Below are 20,881 nucleotides of genomic sequence, written 5' to 3'. Positions count from 1 at the left end.
GAATACTGAAACGTCTTCAAAAGGCCCTCTGCACGGCGATCACAGAACGGTTGTTTGTGAAGAAAGCTTCAACAGCGAACGCACAGTGTGCTCCCGACCACGCCATGTTGGTGACTGAGGATGGTTGGGGTTGGGCTACCAACAGTCCCTAGCCCCGCCCCTCCCGCCTCACTACTGCCTCTCGAAATGTAGGAGGTTTTGGGGAGTCACCCTGTATGTTTTCCTGGCGGTATGGTGAATGGAGGTGCACTTTCTTTCAAGACTCCTGTTGTTTAAACCATTCCACTGTCCGAAACATCACTGTTCGCCCCCATAACAAAACAAGAATCATTGTCAGGGCACAGCAAACTGGTCCCCAGCAATCATTTTAGTGCTGACGTATAAACACAACAGGATATCTAATCAAACATGTTGCATATCAAATTTGGAGTAAATCGGGTGAAAAATGACCATTTTATGTCCATTTTAAATTTTAGGCCCGACCCACTTGACATTGCCCTCCCCACCGCTGCCTGGGGGTGACCCCCTTGATGTAATAAGGCATGTTATACGATGCAGATTTGAAAGGTGCACCTTTAGGTTTTAGTTTCATGAAGATATGACGAATTTGAAAGGAGTTGTGGTGAAAAAAAAAAAACATTCTTGGGCCATACAGACTGGGCCTTGTCCCAGTTTGGTCCAAATTTTATCAGGTGATCAGAACGTGATAGCCCAGCATCCATGTAATTTTAGTCAAAATCGCAGCAGTAGTTTTTGCGTAAAATCGTTTACAGACAAACTGAGTAAAAACAGTACCTGTCTCCGAACCCCTCCGGGGAGGGGATGGATAATAAAGAAACAATTACACACTCTTATCATATATATATATATATATATATATATATATATATATATATATATATATATATATATATATATATATATGTACTTGTGTGTGTGTGTGCTTGTGTGTGTTACAGATTACGAGGAGGAAAACGTGGCAAACGCGGCATGGAATGCTGAGTACTGGGTCGGTGGTGCTGGAGTCTGTGGGCACCCTGTTCGGCCAGGGACTGTATGGGCGCCTCTCAACCAGCCAATCCAACCACGTCCTGGTCGGCACTTGGTTGTTCTTCGGTGTGGTGGTGGGCACAGCATATCGCGCCAGCCTCATCGCTTCCCTCACCCTCCCAAGGCTGCCACCCAGACCAGAGACAGTTGAGGAGCTGGTCAAAGTAGTTGACAGGTGAGATTTTAAAGGACAAATGCTTGGATGCAAAGGTGTTGGATGAAATTGAAATGTAAGTTCATGCCAGGCCCTTTGGATATTTTTCTCTATCACTGCTTCCAAGTTCTTAAGCTCTCCCAGGAGTTCTATTTCTCCTCCGTTCACCAACACATCACACAGAGAATTAGTTTTCACCCAACGGCTGGTGTTTTATTCATATTCATCGATACATTACTTTAAGACCTGATTGTTCACAAGCAGAGCAACACTGAAGTAATCAACAAATGGAATTTTCAAGTACCAAGTAATACATCCTCCACTTTTTTTTTTTTTAATGCGAGGAAGAAGGAACCAAAGGCCATGAGCCCGCAGTAACAGTTCCCTCCAAGAGAAATACAAAATACAATAGAGAGCCAAATTCAAGATCCGATCATTTTGAGATGCCTGGACACACTGCGTTTGAAAGACTGGAGATCATAGGCAGCAGGAAATACAGACAGAGGGAGACAGTTCCAGAGCTGACCTGTTGCATAAATGAAAGACTGGGAGTAACGGTTAACTCTTGCATTAGAGAGTTGGACAGAAAAGGGATGAGAGTTTGCTGCCAGACGGGTGCTACGCACCCGTCGTAAAGGTGGAGGAATGCAAGCAGACAGTTCAGAGGAGCAGTGACCATTAAAGTACCGATAGAAAAGAGATAAAGATGCAACAGTGCGGCGAAGAGACAGAGGTTGAAGGGAGTCAGTAAAAGGAGGAGAGTTAATGAGACGAAAAGCCTTTGACTCCACCCTATTCAGAAGAGCTGTATGTGGGGAGCCTCCCCACACATGAGAGTTGTACTCCACACAGGGGCAGATAAAACCCCTGCATAGAGTCAACAATTGTGCAGGGGTAAAGAAAGAGCAGAGTCGGCTTAGCACACCCAATCTCTTGGAAGCAGATTTTACAAGTGATGTAATATGATCTTTTCAAGATAAGTCACGAGTAACTGAAACCCCAAGCATGTTCAAGGATGATGCAGGATTAAGCTGAATATTATTAAACATTAGTGGGTATAACTGTGGAAGACTTTGTTGGGTTGATAGGTGTAAGAACTGAGTCTTAGATGCATTAAAAACAACCATATTACTTTTACCCCAGTTAGAGATACGAGCCAAGTCAGACATTAGGTGTACCATAGCCTCATCCCTTGTTTGTTGAAGTAACTGTTGAGATGGGCGTTGCGGGAACCGAATGGAAAAGTGAAGGGTGGAGTCATCAGCATATGAGTGGATAGGGTTAGGTGTACAGCTTAGAAGATCATTGATGAATAAAAGGAAGAGAGTTGGTGATAGGACAGAGCCCTGAGGAACACCACTGTTGATAGATCTAGGAGAAGAACAATGGCCGTCTACAACAGCGGCTATAGAACGACCAGAAAGGAAACTAGCGATGAAGGCACAGATACAAGGATAGAAACCATAGGAGGGCAGTTTGGAAATTAAAGATTTATGCCAGACTCGATCGAAAGCCTTTGAGATGTCAAGTGCAATGGCAAAGCTTTCGCCAAAGTCCCGAAAGGAGGATGACCAGGAGTCTGAAAGGTAGGTGAGAAGATCACCAGTGGAGCGTCCCTGACGGAACCCATACTGACGATCGGAAAGAAGGTTGTGATAAGAAAGATGCCTTAAAATTTTTCTATTGAGAATTGACTCGAAAACTTTTGAAATGCAGGACTTTAAAGCAATTGGACGATAGTTGGAGGGTTGGGAGTGGTCACCCTTCTTTGGGACTGGCTGAATGAGAGCAAACTTCCAGCAAGAAGGAAAGGTACAAGTTGACAGACAAAGGCGAAAGAGTTTGCCTAGGCAGGGTGGAAGCACAGAAGCACAGTTCTTGAGAACAACAGGAGGGACCCCATCAGGCCCATATGCCTTGTTAGTACTGAGGCCAGTGATGGCAGAAAATACATCAACTGAAGAAATTTTAATGTCAGCCATGAGGAAGTCAGAGGGGGGAAGTGATGGAGGAACAGCACCGGAGTTGTCTAAGGTGGAATTGGAGGAGAAAGTTTGTGCGAAGAGATCTGCTTTATCAGTAGAAGAAATAGCTACAGAACCATCAGAGTAGAAAAGAGGAGGGAAGGATGATGAATATTCCATCCCTCATTATTTATCTCCAGCTTTACTTTTTTTTTTCGATTTATGTGCTCACCGCTTTCATAACTTTATTCACTTCCCCACGCACTGCTCTCCACGACCATCACTGCCATACAGTCTTTCATTTATGCTCCCCCCACTGTCCGCCTTACTACATGAACTGGTTCCGCACATCCTGTAGCACTCTGGAAATTATCTTGTTCATTGCTTATCGTATATTCAGACAGTTGTGTAACTTATTCATTATTATTCATATACCACAATAGGATAAATGCAAGGAATGTGCATTAATAAACGGTATAGAGAAAGGCCTAATAAATGCACTATACTTTTCAGTTTAATTTGACCCCGATTTTTTTTCCATTTGTAACTTATTTCACGAAACTCAGTGGCAGGAAGAGACAATACTGCATCTCGCTTCCTTTCCATAGCACTTCATCATGACTAGCATCATATATTGGTTTTAATTTATTGTCACAAATTACCAATAGAGATGCAAAAATGAAAATTTTAGACCAAGTTAGAGAAAAAAAAAATTACTGAATATATCATGAAGTTAAGTTTTGGAGCTGCATTATTCTAAGGGCCTCAGTTGTAATACTAATTAAATCATTTTTATTTGTACATGTTACAGGGTGACAATGGAATCTTATGATGGTGCATACAAGAAGTTCTTTTTAAACTCTGAATCAAGTGCCATTAGAGAACTTGGGAACATGATGGTCGAGGGAGATGTTATGGAAGGACTCAATGCAGCTCTGAAGATGAAGTGAGTTGGTTTTACTAACAGTGATATTTTTTTTTTTTTTTAATAACAAAACAGAGGATGGAAAATCAAATGCATTAAAAAAATAATCCAGACACCGTTACTGAAATCCTCCATTCATATGAAATCTGTAACAGTTGAACTTGAACAACTGTAGGCTGAAGTTTGGGGGGAAACAACTATGGGGACGCGAGTTCAAAAGAGATGCAGTTCGGGAAATAACAGATTTCTGACAGGCGGTAGTTCTGCAATATGGCAGTGTCACATGCCAGTCATGAGCTTTGCCAGATGACCATGTAGCACAGAGTGTAATGCTGGGAATTTTAGAGATTATGGAAAATGGGGTAGCGTGATCTTATTTGAGAATTTTAGAGATAAAGAGAAATAGGGTACCGTGATCTTATTTGAGAATTTATGGGAAATGAGGTAGCATGATCTTATTAGAGTTTATGGGAAATGTGGTAGTGTGATCTTATTAGAGGGTTTATGGGAAATGTGGTAGCGTGATCTTATTTGCGAGGGCGTGAGTAGGTAGATATTAGCACACCTTGCGGGCCACTCAATCTCGTCTACACCAGTCCCCAAAGGACAGCAAAACTCAAACTCGAATTAACTTGACCTAAGATTTACTAAGCATTAAGACTGAGACAGATTACTCTTCAAACTGTGAATGAACCCAAACGAAATATTAATGAAGATCTACATCACTAGAAATATGAAACTTTACAAGCTAAGTTAATATTGAAAGAATAGTTATACACATGATTATAATAATCCAGTGGTCACAGTTGGACTCTCGGGAAGATTCAAAGAATACAGATTACCACCAATATATTCTCTTAAACTTAAACTCGTATAACACAAGAATACACAGTATACAGTAAAGTTACAGAAATGGATTGTAATCAATATGGAGCAGCCGATATATTCGTTACATAGGCTACATGAACTAGGAAAAAAAGGGGGGGAGGGTGATTTAGTATGAGATGTTTGGCAGTGGCTTGAATGGACGATCTGTAACAACGGAAAGAGGAGCGGCGTCCCATTATTCAGTACAAGAGGGATCAAGGGAAATATCACAAATTTAACTTACGTGTATGAGGACTTATCACACGAGGGAGAGAGGGGGGAGGAGGGGGGATGAGAGTTCGACACTAACCTGTAATGATGAAAAGGGGAGTGGCGTCTCATTGCTTGGCTTTTTTTTTTTTTTTTTTTTTTTTACCTATCGACCATTGGGGCCAAAGCCCCTGGTCATTAAGGCCGTATATATACTGTATATGTACACACACACACACACACACACACACACACACACACACACACACACACACACACACACACTTCCATGAATATATATACAGACACACTTTCATGCACACATACATATATATATATATATATATATATATATATATATATATATATATATATATATATATATATATATATATATATATATATATATATATATATATATATATATATATATATATATATATATATATATATAATAATTTTTGTTTTATTTTTTCTATTTTTTTCTTGGTTTTATATTTTTTAGACCTTATAAAGAAAAACCTAATCTAGAGTCCCTAAAACTAATCACCTGACAGACAAGCGCTAACCTATACTAAATCCTACAGCGACAAATAGCTAGACCTACATTAATGGTAAAAATACCTTGACTAACAGAACACCATCGACTGCAGATATGTAATGCCTTCCTACATTACATACCTGCACTCATCACCTGGTGACTCTCAGTCGAGGTACAAACTAATATAGGGGACATCAATATATGAAAGGGAACCGGACGAGTCAGGAACAGTTCCATATACTTCAGCCGTCGGCCCTAATTAGGACAGTTTAATCAATATGGTATAATGTATTTACCTAATATGTACAAAAAGTTACGAACCTCGCCCAACAGACCACCATCAACTGCAAGTGCCCAATACCTTTCTATATTGCACACTTGGACTCATCAGCTGGTGACTGTCAGTCGAGGAACGGGGTTAATGCAGGGGACATCAATATTAGAAATAGGTCAATGGGAGGAGGAACTATTTCAAATATGTCAACTATCAACCCTAATTAATAGTACAATATATGCATATTTACAATCGATAAAAACCATAACCATATAGTAAAAAGGTCACATCACTCTGATCAGTCCGGTCTCTCTCAAGAAAGCCATCCATTTATCAGTCATAACAATGTCCCCATCACCCAGGATGGTGGCAAGGGTGAAGGGGACATCTGCTGCGCTGCAGTAATTTATAAGTGAAGTGCGTTCACGAATAAATCGCCGACAGCACAGGATGATGTGACTGATAGATAACACTGCATCACAGATGTCACAGGGAGGTGGGAATAGTCTTTCCATATAAGGTTTCATATGCGTTAACATGGTGGCAGTAAGCCGTAGACTAGCCAACACTTTTTCTTCCAGGCGACTGGGATGGTTGGCAGTGTCCCAGCCGCCCAGGTACAGCTTACACGTTCGAATATTTAGTCTGGTCCATTGACCTTGCCACAGAAGATTTATTGATTTCTTTCCGAGAGTGAGACTCGACCGTAGATCACGAGGAACGTCCCAAGTCTCCTCGAGCTCTACAGCCGACTTTGCAAGTAAGTCAGCCTGCTCATTGCCGTAGATACGACAATGACCAGGCACCCAGATCAGCGTGAATGACTTGTTGCATGAATGCAACTTATTAACGATGCGGCCCTGGATCTCGTGAGAGTCCGTAGTACAAGATGTAATTGCCTGGAGGGCTGATTTTGAATGCGAAAATATGACAAATGAGTCATGCCTAGAATTGAGAGCATAGTCTATGGCTTTGTCAATAGCAAAAAGTTCGAAGGTAAACACGGATGTATGAGTCGGCAGCTGATACCTGAGTCAACCACACACTTGCACCCACACATTCACTGGACTTGGAGCCGTCGGTGAACAATTGGTGGGACCCCAAGTGACACATGATGATGTTATGAAACAAGTGGTGGACCTCCGCCTCCGGCGCCTTGGCCTTTGGTGATGGGAGCCATGATACATCCACTGTAAAGCCGGGTGGCTCCCAAGGCGCTCTATTTCTTGACACCAACTTGTCACAGCCACTGCAGTCCACACCAAGCTCCTGAGTCAGTAAATGGAGGCGAACGGCAAGTGGCCGACGCACCCCACGCATAAGGTGGTAGTAATGATGCAGGGGGGTACAGGCCACATTGCTGATATTACTTTCCTTAAATGTTCTAAGTCCATAGGACCAAGCCAGGTGGTCAAGGCGAATACGGAGGGGAGGCACATTCGCCTCCACTTCCATAGGAGCTACATGGGTACACTGGACGGCTCCAAGACTCATTGTCAAACATTTGTTCTGCAACGCATCCAACCCTTTCAGCGTGGCATCGGATGCCGAGCCATACACCTGTGCGTCATAGTCTAGCTTCAGTCGAATAAGGGACTTATACACCATTAATAAAGATTTTCTGTCGGCACCCTATGTAGTTCCTGCTAGGTACTTGAGGACATTTACTGGTTTATCACAACAAGCAATCAAATTATTAACATGAATTTTGAAGTTCAAACAACGATCAAAATGTATTCCCAAAAACTTTACAGAATTTTGAAAAGGTACTGCCTGATTATCCAAAGTTAAGCACAAATTAGGTACGTTACGATTAGTGAAGACTATAGCAGCACACTTAGGGACGGAAAACTTAAATCCCCACTACAAGGCCCATTGGTGGACGGAATCAAGTTCAGCTTGAATCCGCCCAGTTGAAAATTGTGCATTATGGGAAGAGTGCCATATTGCACAATCATCAGCATAGAGCGAGTATTTAAGATTCCTCGTGATGGGAGCTGATGACAGATTATCATTGATCATAATACTAAATAAAGTGGGACTAAGAACACTTCCCTGCAGCACCCCGTTTTCCTGGATAAATATATCCGATGTTAAGTTACGGGGCAATTTGACAGAGGAAGTTCTGTCTCTTAAGAAATTTGAAAAAAAAAAAAGTAGGGAAATTACCTCTTAAATCATAAGCATAGAGGTTCATTAGTATACCGTGTCGCCATGTCATGTCATAGGCTTTATGGATGTCCAAGAACACCCTTATCATGAATTCTTAATTGGCAAATGCCTCTGCAATACAATGCTCCAAATTCATTAAATGATCTAGTGAACTTCTGTATTTACGGAAGCCACATTGTTGATCATTTAACAAATTCTTCGACTCTAAAACAAAAAGAAGCCTATTATTAACCATTCGTTCCATGACCTTACATGGACAAGAAGTCAACACAATAGGACGAAATGAAGTGGGATTCATAAGACGACCAGCCTCTTTGGGTATCGGTATGACATGCGCAAAGTGCCATGAGTTTGGGAACATTCGAGACGCCCATATCTCATTGTACAATGCTAACATCTTAATCAGGTTGTCCTGATTAAGATGCTGGATCATACCGTACGTGATGGTGTCTGGTCCAGGGCTGGTGTCTTTACAGGATTTAAGGGCAAGAGCAGTTCATCTAGCATAAACTCTTGGTTGTATGGGGAGTCTATGTCTTCTGTGGCAAAGTCTATTAATTGTAGCTCAGCCGTACATTTATGATGTTGGAAACGCTGGTCATAATTGCCTGAGCTACTTACATGGGAGAAAATCCTGGCGAGGATGTTAGTAACGTCCACGGGCTTGTCATAGATGGTGTTGTTCACCTGCAGGGTGGTCACAGGGATGTATGGACCTTTATTATTTAATATTCTTATAGTGGACCAGATTTTACTTAATGGTGTTGTACGAGTCACGGTGGACACAAAGGACCGCCAGGAGTCACATTTGGCCCTTCTTACTATTCTCCTTGCCTCAGCCCATGCCTGTTTGTATGCAATAAAATTTTCCTCAGTGGGCTGACTATCAAAAATCCTGTATCTCCTATTGCGTTTCCTTAATGCTTGTCGGTAATCCGGCGTCCACCAATGTGCTCTATGCTTCTCATGAACTATACAAGTCTTGGGAATAGCAGCCTCAGCTGTGTGTAATATGGAAGTAGTTACATTTTCGACCTTAACATCTATGGTCTCCCCAGATATATCTAACTGGCAATCCTTGAGAAGAATCCCCAATCTGCTTTCTTATAGTTAAATTTTGGAGGTGGAGGGTCAGAAACGATGTCGCGTGTATAAGAAAGACAGATGGGGAAATGATCACTTCCCATGGAATCATCATAAGGATCCCACGAGAAATCTTGATGTATACCAGGGGAGGCCAAAGATAAGTCAATGGCTGAAAAGTTACCAGTACGATCATCTACACGAGTCGCTCTACCATCGTTCAGATGACAGAGGTTGGACTGTAGTATTAGGTCAGCTACTTGCTCCCCACGACCATCGATCCTCAAGCTACCCCTTTGATAGTGATGGGCGTTAAAGTCGCCCAACACTAATTTATTCCCAGGAAGATGTTCAACTAGTAAATTTAAAGCAACACTATCAATGGGGCCATGTGGAGGACAGTACAGAGAGCAAATAGACAGATACGTGTTATTAAATTTTACTCTGCACACGACAGCTTCCAGAGTAGAAGTTAGAATCCCTTCCGTTTGTGGGTGTAATTTGTGTGTGTATATGCCAACTCCATGACCTTCATATCTTTTGTACGAATGATAGTGTTTGAACTGTGGGGGATCAGGATGATCCTCCAGGCGCGTCTCCTGTAAACAAACTAAGTCTGGCCTGTGTATCGAAAGCAAGATTGCTATATTTTGTACCTTATTCCCGACACCTCTACAATTCCACTGTAATATAGTGAATGCGACGGTTTAAGATTTACAAAGGTGGCCAGTGTTCTTAGTTTTTTTATGCCTTCCGCCAACAGGCGAGTGGCTACCGGGGGACCTCTCCCGGTGCTTGTTTATGGAGACCTAAATATTTTCGTCAATAACGAGGCTCCCAGAATCCACCAAGGAAGAGCTATTCTTCTCTCCCTCGCTGGACCAGGAGCGGGAAGGAAATGAGAACGTGCTGGCTTGGTGAGGGTGATCAGATAAATTTTATTGGACTTGTCGAACTTTGATTTTGGCCACACCGACTGCAAAGGAGCAGTGGCAGCCTGAGAGTAGGAAGTAGCGACAGGGATGACTGTAAGAGAGTTGGAACGTACAGGGGTCTAGACTGAGAGGTGGGGCGAGTGACAGGAGGAATGAAGGTAAGGTCAGTCTGTGTCTCCACGGTGCACATCACGGGACGGGACACAACCGCCGATGCATAGGAGATATTAGGCTTAGGAGTTGCATGCAACTCCTTCACCTTCTTCCTAGCATAGTAGAAGGAAATACCCTCTCTCGCTTTCACTGTGCAGACTTCCTTCTCCTACTTCCACTTCAGACAGTCCTTAGAGGAAGTGGAGTGAGTGCCCTTGCAGTGGAAGCAACACACTGTATCAGATGTGCAATGTTCCGCACCATGACCCTGGCCTGCACACTTGTCACACACTGGCTGGGAAGCCCAACAAGTCTTGGCACCTTGCCCATACAGCTGGTATTTCAAGCAATGCAAAGGGTTAGGGATGTAAGGCCGAACATGAACAATTTCGTATCCAACTTTGACAGAACTAGGAAGAGACACTTTGGCAAACGTCAAGACAATAGTTGACGTCTTCGTCCTTATGCCTTCCAAGTAATGAGTAATAAATCTAGCATCAATCACGTCTTGGTGCACCAATTCACTTACGATTTCGTCCTCACTCATCACCATGAGATCCCTGTAAGTGACAACACCCTTGCAAAAATTCATGGTGACTGGAATTTTCAGCTCGACATTGTAACTGTGGAATTTACGCAGTTTCAACAAATTTTTCACGTGTGCTGAGTTAACAGTTTTGACTAGGAGATCTCTGTTCGCAAGTTTTTTTTACTTGTTCCACCTCTCCTGCACAGTGGTCAATCACCTTCTTGATAAGGAAGGAATTGGGACTGGACAGGGGAGTGGAACCAAGCACATGGAGAATGACATAGGTTACATTGTCTACTGGGACATCAAGCAGGGATCGAGTCTGGCGTTCGTCCGTCTGGGGGTGGTCAGTCCGGTCATGCCTATAGTCGTCAGGACCACTTCCCCCCCCTGAAGGGGGGGGGAGGCAGTAGGGGCATCCACCATAGCAACCACTCCCCCCTCAGGGGGGAAGTGGGAAGAAGGAGAGAAACGAACAAGGGACAAACAACCCGGGACCCAAACACCTAATGCTGAAATTGCCCTCTCAAACTACTCCAGGGAGGCCCGACTGTGTCAGTTCACGCCCCAGAGCGGTCAGTGGGGGGGATCCTCCGTGGGCAATACACAAAGGTAATCTCAGTATATCGGAAAAGACACCTACTGTTCCAAACTAACAGGGAAGGAAGGTAACTGAGTACTAACTAATGCTAGACATCACCAGAAGGGTGAAAAAAAAAAAAAAAGCTAATGCCGGTGAAGCAGCCCTGAAAACTAGAGGAGAGAGCAGATGAAAACACGTCCACACCCTCAGCGATCATGCATCAAAGTCCCTCCATTGTTTGGTGCGGCTCTCCCCGCCTTTTATAAGCATCAACCCAGTGTTCAGGAATTGGCTAAAACTTTAACTAATTACTTTGTAATATTTTCTTTCTACTAGATCTCCAAATAATATAAGATATGCATTTACACTTGACATACATAGATAAATGTCTTACGATGTTTAAAATTTTTGTACTAAGCATGCAGGAACTTTAATCATAACGAAGCCAAATCAATTAGGACTTCGAACAGTTTTATTACCCGCATCAGTTTATAGCCTGCGTGACTGATGACATGACACAATAACATGAATTTCGCGCTTCAGAAATGACTATCATCAGCAACCTTATTATCGGGGGAGGCGGTGGCTGAATCGGTAGAGAGGCGGCTTGCAGTACTAATGGACCCAGGATCGAATCCCGGCTGGGGCAGGGAACAGTTTAAGATTTGAATTTCCTAAAAAGCAGACTTTCCTGATCTACCAGATGACCCGCCGACATGTCATAAAAGTATCCCCGCTAATACCAGTACACCAGTCCTGTATGAGACAGACATGTATTCAATATGGACGGTGGGAGTTAGCTCCGAAGTGGTGACATGTGGAGATGTAGGAGGACTACTGGGCCTTGGGATAAGCCACTGCCCCCAAGAAATAGGCCCTGAGCCTTTGCCCAGAGTCGGACACGTAAAAAAAAAAAAAAAAAAAAAAAAAAAAAAAGCTCTCAATCACCACTGCATAGTTCAAAAGGGGATTACTATTAACACTGACATGTAAATTTCAAGATCAGAATACGAAGGTTGATATTCGCGATTTTTAATCCTTACTAAAATTTTCGCAGCTGTACGCCTTTGTTAGAAAAGAGCTGGTCCATTATGTTAAAATATTAATCATATTTACATCAATACTTGACTTAGTACTATCAGTATCAGAATCATGCTCACATTATGAATATCATTTAAGACTAAACCTAAATATAGAACTTGAAAGTTAAATCATGAACTGTCCAAGCTAAACAGTAATGTTCGTACTATCCGGATGGCCGGACATTGCGGGCCTGGACCCTAGGGACCCAATTATGGCCAAAAAAAAAAAAAAATCCCCCCAAAATCTGAATTTTTTTCCACCTGTAATTTGATATTGCCGTGCGGCACCAAACAGCTGGTTTACACCATGGCCCCTTCACCCCTTCCTTCCTCCCCCCCTCCTCTCTCAGGGTTGCCATTTGGTATTTTTCATTACCAAATGTGGGCCAATTTGGTAATGAAAAATGCGTTTGGTAATGAATTAGAATAATGTATTATCAAACGGATTTTTCACATGTATGAGGATACACAGGATGAAGATGGTGGATTGTTTGCTCTCTCCAATTCACCCCCTAGCCTACATAGCGTGAAAAATCAACATGCTGTTAATTATAAGGAGAGTGATTATATGTATTTCCACTTGTGTTTATAATTTGTGAAGAATAAATGCCAGCTTTACGAGTTTGGTATAAATAGTTAAATTTAGATATGAAAATTGAGGAGCTCGGTAATGTGGCCATAGCGATCTGGCAACTCTGTTTCCCCGTCATCAACTGTTACTGCCTAACTGCGATGATGAGTAGATGCTTATCGCAAAGGAAGCCATTGGTGTTCCTTTTTTTGTGAATAAACAGTGAATAAACTGCAATACCTCACCACTAGACCACACGGGAATTTACAGTGTTGTGCAGTGTTAAGAAATTAGAACTTTGAGTGCAAAGGATCAACTGTGGAGTGCAAATTGGCAATTGAAACTGGTGTGATGCAGTTAACGCGCAGTGTTGAATAATTATAACTCACAGTGCAAAGAATTAAGTGCAGCACAACACTGGAGTACTGTACTTGCTTCAAGAGCATTTTCACCACTGCCAAATCCTTCGAAAAGGCAGTCACAGACATGCTGAAAGTACCCTGGCTGAGGAACAGTCACTTCTGATTCCTCATTCTTTGGTTCCTTTTCATTTATTTCATGCTTTATGTCCATTATTGGTGTGAATAGGGCCTTAAATAGGTTTAAATACAGTAGGTGCTATGCATGTCCGGTAGGGAGTTATTTAGGTTGCTTTCAAAGTTAGGCTGGGTTAGGGTCCTTAAGTACCAGTCCAGGAGCCAGGGGCCCACTCTCCGGACGGGACCACTTTCCGGACATGCCTTTGGCTCTATTACATCGGATAGTGGAGGGATCACTGTACTTATAACCTTACCTAAACTTAAGATTACACTTATAATACTAGCTTATACTAACTTACACTAATACTTAAAATTATGGCACTACAAGGGTCCTTCCTCCAGAAAAAAAAAATTAATAATAACATTAAGAGTCAACATTTCAACATTCAAATCATCCATCTACATTTCCTGGGGACATGTGTGCAGACGGGACGGACTTACCAAATTTGACTGTGAACCTCTCTATGAACAAAGATTTCCTTGACTCTTCCTCCAATGTGGCACCTGTCGGTGCACAAATAAAAACACATACCCAGGGGGTCGCTTCTCTGTCACGGTAAATTCTCGAAACCCAGTGGAGAGATGTGCCCAAGCCAACCTCCTGCCTGGGTGGCAAAATGGTCGTCTCACCTGGACTAACCCGTACTCTCGCTGCCAGGATCGTCCCAGGGGCGCTTCCCATTTACACATATACAGACTAATTGCATTCACATTCTTGTCCATTCATTCTTACGTTTCCAGCTCTCCACCCAGCAATTGACGAGCGCCTGTCAGGTCCTGAAGTCACTGTTTCACCCTAAACCGTGTTGACTGTAATGTGAAGGGTACGTGCACTCTGCCCCTCGAATTAAAGCAACCTATCCACTGAACTGGGCTGCACCCTAGACAGAAGATGAAACTCTGTGAACTCTCGATAGATGAAACTTCTCTAGAACTCTAAATTGTCATAGTCAATAGTCAGTCAGTCCGACCCACACACATTTCCCTAACCATCTCTTAACTTAATACTGCAATACCCAGCTTTGACACTCAACATTCTTCAATAAGTCTCCGGGGAGGGCGTCTCTCTCAGGGCGGTAATTGTTCATCAATCAGATCAGGTTCAAAGGCCTCTTCCAGGGGTTCTAAGAGCCACTCTTGACCTCCATAACAGGGCTTCACTTGTCCTGCGGCTCTTTGTACCCTTTTCCCCGTGAACACATTTTCTGCCACGTACACACTTCCATCCATCAAGACTTCCACTACATGGTATGGACCATCCAATTTCACATTAAGTTTTTGACATGTACCAGGTGCCACAGTTTCCTTCTTAATCCATACAAGGGATCCAACTCCAACTGTTTGATTTTTCCGCCTTCGTTTAGTGGTGTCTTTTTACCGACGCATCATCTTTCAGTGCGTTTCCCAAATGAGATCATGGGCAACAGCCATCTCGTCTTCCTCACCGTCAACAGAGGGTAAGGGTGCACTGACCAGCCTGGGTGGATGGTGAAAAAAGAAAGCGAAGTAGGGTTGCTGTCCCGTGGATGTATGGACTGCCTGATTCATGGCGATCTGACATGGCTGGAGCAGTTGGGGCCATTGAAGAGGGTGGCCCTGACACAGGACGGAGAGGACTGACTTCAGAGTTCGATGTATCCGCTCAGTGATGCCATTCCCTTGGGGATGATAGGGGATCGTGTAGTAGAGGATGATTTGGTGTCGCTGGCAGAATCGCTGAAAGTCTCTGCTGGTGAACTCGCCTCTGTTGTCCAGGACGATACAGCGTGGTGTGCCATAGTCTGCCACATACTGCCCAAGTTTATTTGTGATATGTGTGGATTGTTTTTGTTTTTTTTGAGGGGGAAGAACCTAACGAATCGGCTATAATGGTCCACAACTGTAAAAACATAATGGTAGCCCTGGACTCCAGCAACCATATCAGTAAGATCTATCCCTATCCTCTGCAGTGGCTTATTCACTGGAGGCAATTCCTTCCACTGTTGCTGCAATCCAGTGTCCTGTTTGAATCTCTGACAAGTTACACACTTTTTGACATATTCACACACATCAACCTTAAGATTTTGCTAATAATATGGTTCTTCAGCCTTTTTGATAGTTTTCTTTTGTCATAGATGATAGTTAACCCGCCCCGTCCCGTCGACTTATGGGTACGTTGCAACGATTTGCATTTGCCAATCCCGGTGATGTACTGGTACGTTGTGCAATTGCAAGGTCCCTAATTTGCACAATTTTCAATTTTTGTGCGTGATTTTTCGTATGTATACACGGGACACCTTCCTCTATTCCTCTACAAGATGCCAAGCAGGGACAATGCCTTACACCGCATAACCACCCCCCTCCCCCCCACGCCATTGTCTCGGCAATTCACCTGTTACCAGTGACCTGGCTAGTAAAGATATTCAGGGCCAGAGTGATTCCCCAATCGATGACAATGTGGAGGACAATGTTTACATAGCATTAGAAGAAGAAACAGCCAGAAATAATGATCAGGTAATTTGGCAAAAAAAGGTCAGGTATGGTGATTAGCTAGTGGGTGAAACAATGCTTATAATGCCTTTATTACTGCTTGAAAACCAATATACTCTCATACTACATATACATTCGTACCAAGTAAATAAATAAATACCGTTTATGAGTGGATAAAATAGTTACCCTCCCACAGAACTCGTTTTCTTTGGTCCCAGCATGTTAGAAAACCCAGTCAGATAAGGAGGAACTCCTACCTGAATTGAGTATTTTAAACCTCAAGTGAGCGATTTCTCTATGAATTTTCGATGTTTCTCATCAAAAGCGAAGGTTTTAGCCCAAAATTTTTTTTTGAAAATACCTCGGGACTGGGGGATGTCGGAGGTGCGGAAAACCTCGGGACGTGACGGGTTAACTCATGTGCATGTTGAAGGCCCTGTACGACTAGGGCACGAGGGACTATGAGTCTGTAATGAAGACTACTGTCTGCCCTCTGCCGCACAAAAAATAATACTCCATCTATTAAGGCAAATTCATCTAAGGTAGTTTTTGGTAGTCTATTGGCAGAAACTCTACCATCTTCGAGATGCTGCGCTAGTTCTCCCCACACAAGTTCTTCTCTTTGATGGGCCTTCATCTGTTCTCGATGTAACCTGAGCCAGGTGGCTTCAGGTGGACGGACTACTATTCAAACTAGGCGTGACAACTGATTTGCTACAAAATTGTTCTTACCCTTGGGATACTGGATATCATAGTTATATTCTCGCATCTCTAGGATCCATCGATTCATTTGAGGCGATTTAGTCTTCCGCCTGAATATGTTAGTGAGAGGTTGGTGATCAGTAACTACGGTAAAACGGGTACCCCACAGATAACGATGGAAATTACGACACGCAAGGACTAGAGCTAGGGCCTCTTTATCCGTCGCTGAATATTGAGTCTAACAGGGGTTCAACTTTTTTGGAGATATACCCAGTCAGTTGTTGGTAACATCTGATTGAATCTGGCTCAGGACTCCACCAACATGAGTGTTACTAGCATTTGTAGTGAGAATGAATGGTTGTTCTACCTGAGCTCTAAGACAGGGGCATTCACGAGGCAAGACTTTAGATGTTCAAAGGATTTCTTGCATTTGTCCATCCAGATAAATGTTACTCGAGATTTAGTTAAGTTGGTGAGGGGCGTAGCAACTTTTGCAAATGATGGAACATGATTTCCGTAAAACCCGCACATTCCTAGAAATCGCCTTACTTCCTTTACTGTGGTGGGAGGTTTCATCTGTGCGACCGATTCAACATTCTTCAGATCAGGTTTGCTACCTTCGGCAGAAATCTGATGACTTCTTTAAGGCCGAATTTGCACTTACTGAGATTTAATTTCACTCCATTTTCAGTAAGTAACTGGAAAAGTTGTTACAGGCGGTCTAGTAAAGTAAGGAAGTCTGGAGCTCAAAGAATCAAATCATCTAAATAATTCTTAACCCAGCCCTTCTCTAGGAGGGGTGTTAGTACTGAAACCATCCACCTGGAAAAAATTGCAGGGGAGCAATTAAGTCTGAATGGGAGTCCACTGAATCTGTATAGTGGGACCCCGTCACTGAAGATAGTGAGGTCACGACTTTCTTCATCTCATAGAATTTGGAAATACGCCTCTCGCATGTCAAGAGTGACATAAAACTGATGTCCAGCCGCTTGTGCAACTAGTTCATCCAACCGTGGGAGGGGGTAGATGTCAGCCACGAGATGTTGATTCACATGACGATTATTGAGATACATACGTTTGCTACAATCCGACTTATTTACAAGTACAGTGGGTGACAGTCAGGCTGCAGTAGATCGTTCTATGATTTCTCTGTCCTCCATATCTTTTAGCATGTCCACAATGATCTGTTTTGCTTGTTCGGGGTAGCAGTACGTGGATCCAAGACTGGGCTGAGGATCAGCTACTTTAATATGAGCAGGAGGGCCACTGATGAGTGCTAACTCACTTTTATGGAGAATAAAGAGAGGGTCATGTTTAAGGATTATCTGAGATAACTTTTCCTGCTGGGCACTAGTGAGATGTTGCCAGTTTAGTTCTCCAGTTAGTTCTTTCGACCTCTGAACACGTGTCCTGCTTTTTCTGACTTGATCATTTTCTGGAAGGTCACTGTGAATTTTAGTGACATTAACCCTACTAGGAGGTGGATTATCAATTCTCTCGTATAATCCAATAATTGTGCCCTTATTAAATACCTTCTCCTTCTTAGTCGCATTAGTGAGAGGAAAGTAGATTGAATTCTCAGAACTGATTTTGACCAAATATGAGTGACTGTCATGACTGACCTTAGGTTGAGGATAAATGATACCTTTAGTGCCTGCGTCTTCTCTACAGGGATGGGCATAAACTTAGACTGATATGGATCTACTTTCATTGTGGTAAGAAGATTGATTTGCGAGAAGTGTTGTGATGGGTTGTAGGGTTCGACTGGGTCAGCCTTCACTCTTTCGACTTTGTTCCTTTGTCAGTGAATATGATTCACAACGTAAGGGACACCTTCCCATACCATGACTCTCCTAACTCCATCCCACATGAGAGGAGCTTGACCTAGTACATCGCAACCTAGGAGCAGATCCGTATTTATATTAGAATTTGGCACTACCGGGAACCATTGTTTATGGATCTTCTCATCTCCAGCTTCGATTTCTGCCCACAACATTCCCAAAAATCTCAAAGGGGCGCCTGTGACTCCATGAAAACGAGGCAGGTTTCGCCGTGTATTTACTTCTCCCCCAGTTCGCTTGACAGCTGATTCCTTAATTAGAGTGTAGCTACTCCCGTTATCAGCTATAGCTTCTACTATCTTTCCATTAATCACTACACTGATGGTGGGGGATGTATGACCACCAGTTAGTCATACCTTCTGGGGTGGATTTTGTGAATCTTTTGATTTTGAGTCATTTTGTTCTGGATGTTTATTGTTACATCCAGGGCACTCACGGTCTCCACGATGACATCCGGGTCTACAGCACACAAAACAATGTCCGGGAGGAGGTTTCCACCAACACTCTTGAAGACTATGTGATGAATTTAACAGTGGACACAATATTTACCACTAGATGTTCTGGAGTTGCTAGGTTGCCCTTTATTCACTCACGCTAGGCTATATTTGAGCTCACAGACCTGGCATTTTAATTCTTCCACTTCATCTTTCTACCCAACTGGACTCAAGTGATCTGTCTGGTTCACCGAGGTGGACGGCAACGGCCGATTTTCGAATTTCCTTCCCTTGACATTATTCTCTGCAGGCACTGCACTGACACGAGGGGTCATGTTCAGCTTTATCTAGGAACTTTGATGGGTACTCATCATCTAGGAATCCCTCGAGATTTTCACGTGATGGGAGAAGTAAGCCATACCACAGCTTCCGTTTGATCGCTTTGGCGTGATTAGGGAACTTTTCGTTAGGAAATTTATGTTCTATCACCACATGCTGGCAGATGAAACGGTGAGTGAAGGCCTGGGGTGACTATCCAATCATAACACATTGATTGTAATTCCTGCCAAGCCCTATCAATAATGACTTCAATGGCAAACTCCATTCAAAGAAATTCCTTAAGTGCTGGCCATGTAACTACTCGATGCATTGTCTGGTTCTTATGAATGAAAATGGCAAGTTCAGGGCTCACTCTACCCTTCGCAATCTGCATGCACATCACATCATCAGAATCACATTGCTCAACTAATTCAAAAATCATTTCCAGACCTGCTGCTGCACTGATACCCTGTAACTGGTGGAGTTCTAGAACCGGGATATCGCGAGGCTTTGTGAGGTTCCCTTTTGCTGTCATTGTTGGATGAGGGTTAGAAGATGCATGGTAGGAAGCATTTGTGGGGGACAGTTGAGTTTCTGACCCGTCTATTTCATTCACTACCCAAGATCTAGATGAAGGTTTCTCCTCCTCCTCTTTAATTTTTAAATTTCATACTATCTCGCCAGTTCATGGTGTTGAGAGAGTGGGGTTTACTCATATTTCTACACTGTTTCACTCGGTTCCTCTTGACATGTGACCCTTAATTCCATTAACAAGTTATCTTCCACTTTACTTCTCCTTTCACTAGACCAAGCCACAACATACACAAGTTCTTTCCACGTCGATATTCATTCTATTATCGGAGTAAAATAATTTTGCTCGTCCTCCAGGGGATTTAAAGATCATTAATTCTAGAAATATCGCGAGATTAAGTGAGCCTCTAGTGTACTGTTACTGCGGGATTCTATCTCACAGCAATATCTATTCCACAACAATATTTTATCCCACAATAATATCTTATTCCACTACTTTAGCCAATGTAATCGGAAAATTTAGATACCACCACTATGCTGAGAATTAGTCACCAGTGGAATGCTCAGTAATTTAGACACCACCACCGCTAATGCCACCAGTGTAATGCTCGGAGATTTTGTCACCAGTGTAACGCAAGAAATTTTAGTCATCAATAAAAGTCATAAGTGTAATGCTGGGAAATTTAGAGATTATGGAAAATGGGGTAGCGTGATCTTATTTGAGAATTTTAGAGATTAAGAGAAATAAGGTAGCGTGATCTTATTTGAGAAATTATGGGAAATGAGGCAGCATGATCTTATTAGAGTTTATGGGAAATGTGGTAGTGTGATCTTATTAGAGGGTTTATGGGAAATGTGGTAGCGTGATCTTATTTGCGAGGGCGTGAGTAGGTAGATATTAGCACACCTTGCGGGCCACTCAATCTCGTCTACACCAGTCCCCAAAGGACAGCA

At 42.8% G+C, this 20,881-nt stretch overlaps 1 protein-coding gene across 1 annotated transcript in view; it reads left to right on the top strand.

Annotated features, from left to right (window-relative positions):
• The first annotated feature begins 995 nt into the window (after positions 1-995).
• Positions 996-20,881, top strand: part of LOC145404009 (ionotropic receptor 93a-like) — a 32,074-nt gene continuing 12,188 nt past the window's right edge. The window contains exons 1-2 of the mRNA XM_080275613.1: positions 996-1,225; positions 3,980-4,114. Coding sequence (XP_080131739.1) covers positions 996-1,225; positions 3,980-4,114 — 365 coding nt within the window. The remainder of the gene's footprint in view (positions 1,226-3,979; positions 4,115-20,881) is intronic.

Source organism: Coenobita brevimanus, chromosome 62, assembly GCF_032717465.1.
Source record: "Coenobita brevimanus isolate Jiangsu-jjx chromosome 62, ASM3271746v2, whole genome shotgun sequence".
Taxonomy (NCBI): Eukaryota; Metazoa; Arthropoda; class Malacostraca; order Decapoda; family Coenobitidae; genus Coenobita; species Coenobita brevimanus.
This window is presented reverse-complemented; position numbering and strand designations above follow the sequence as displayed.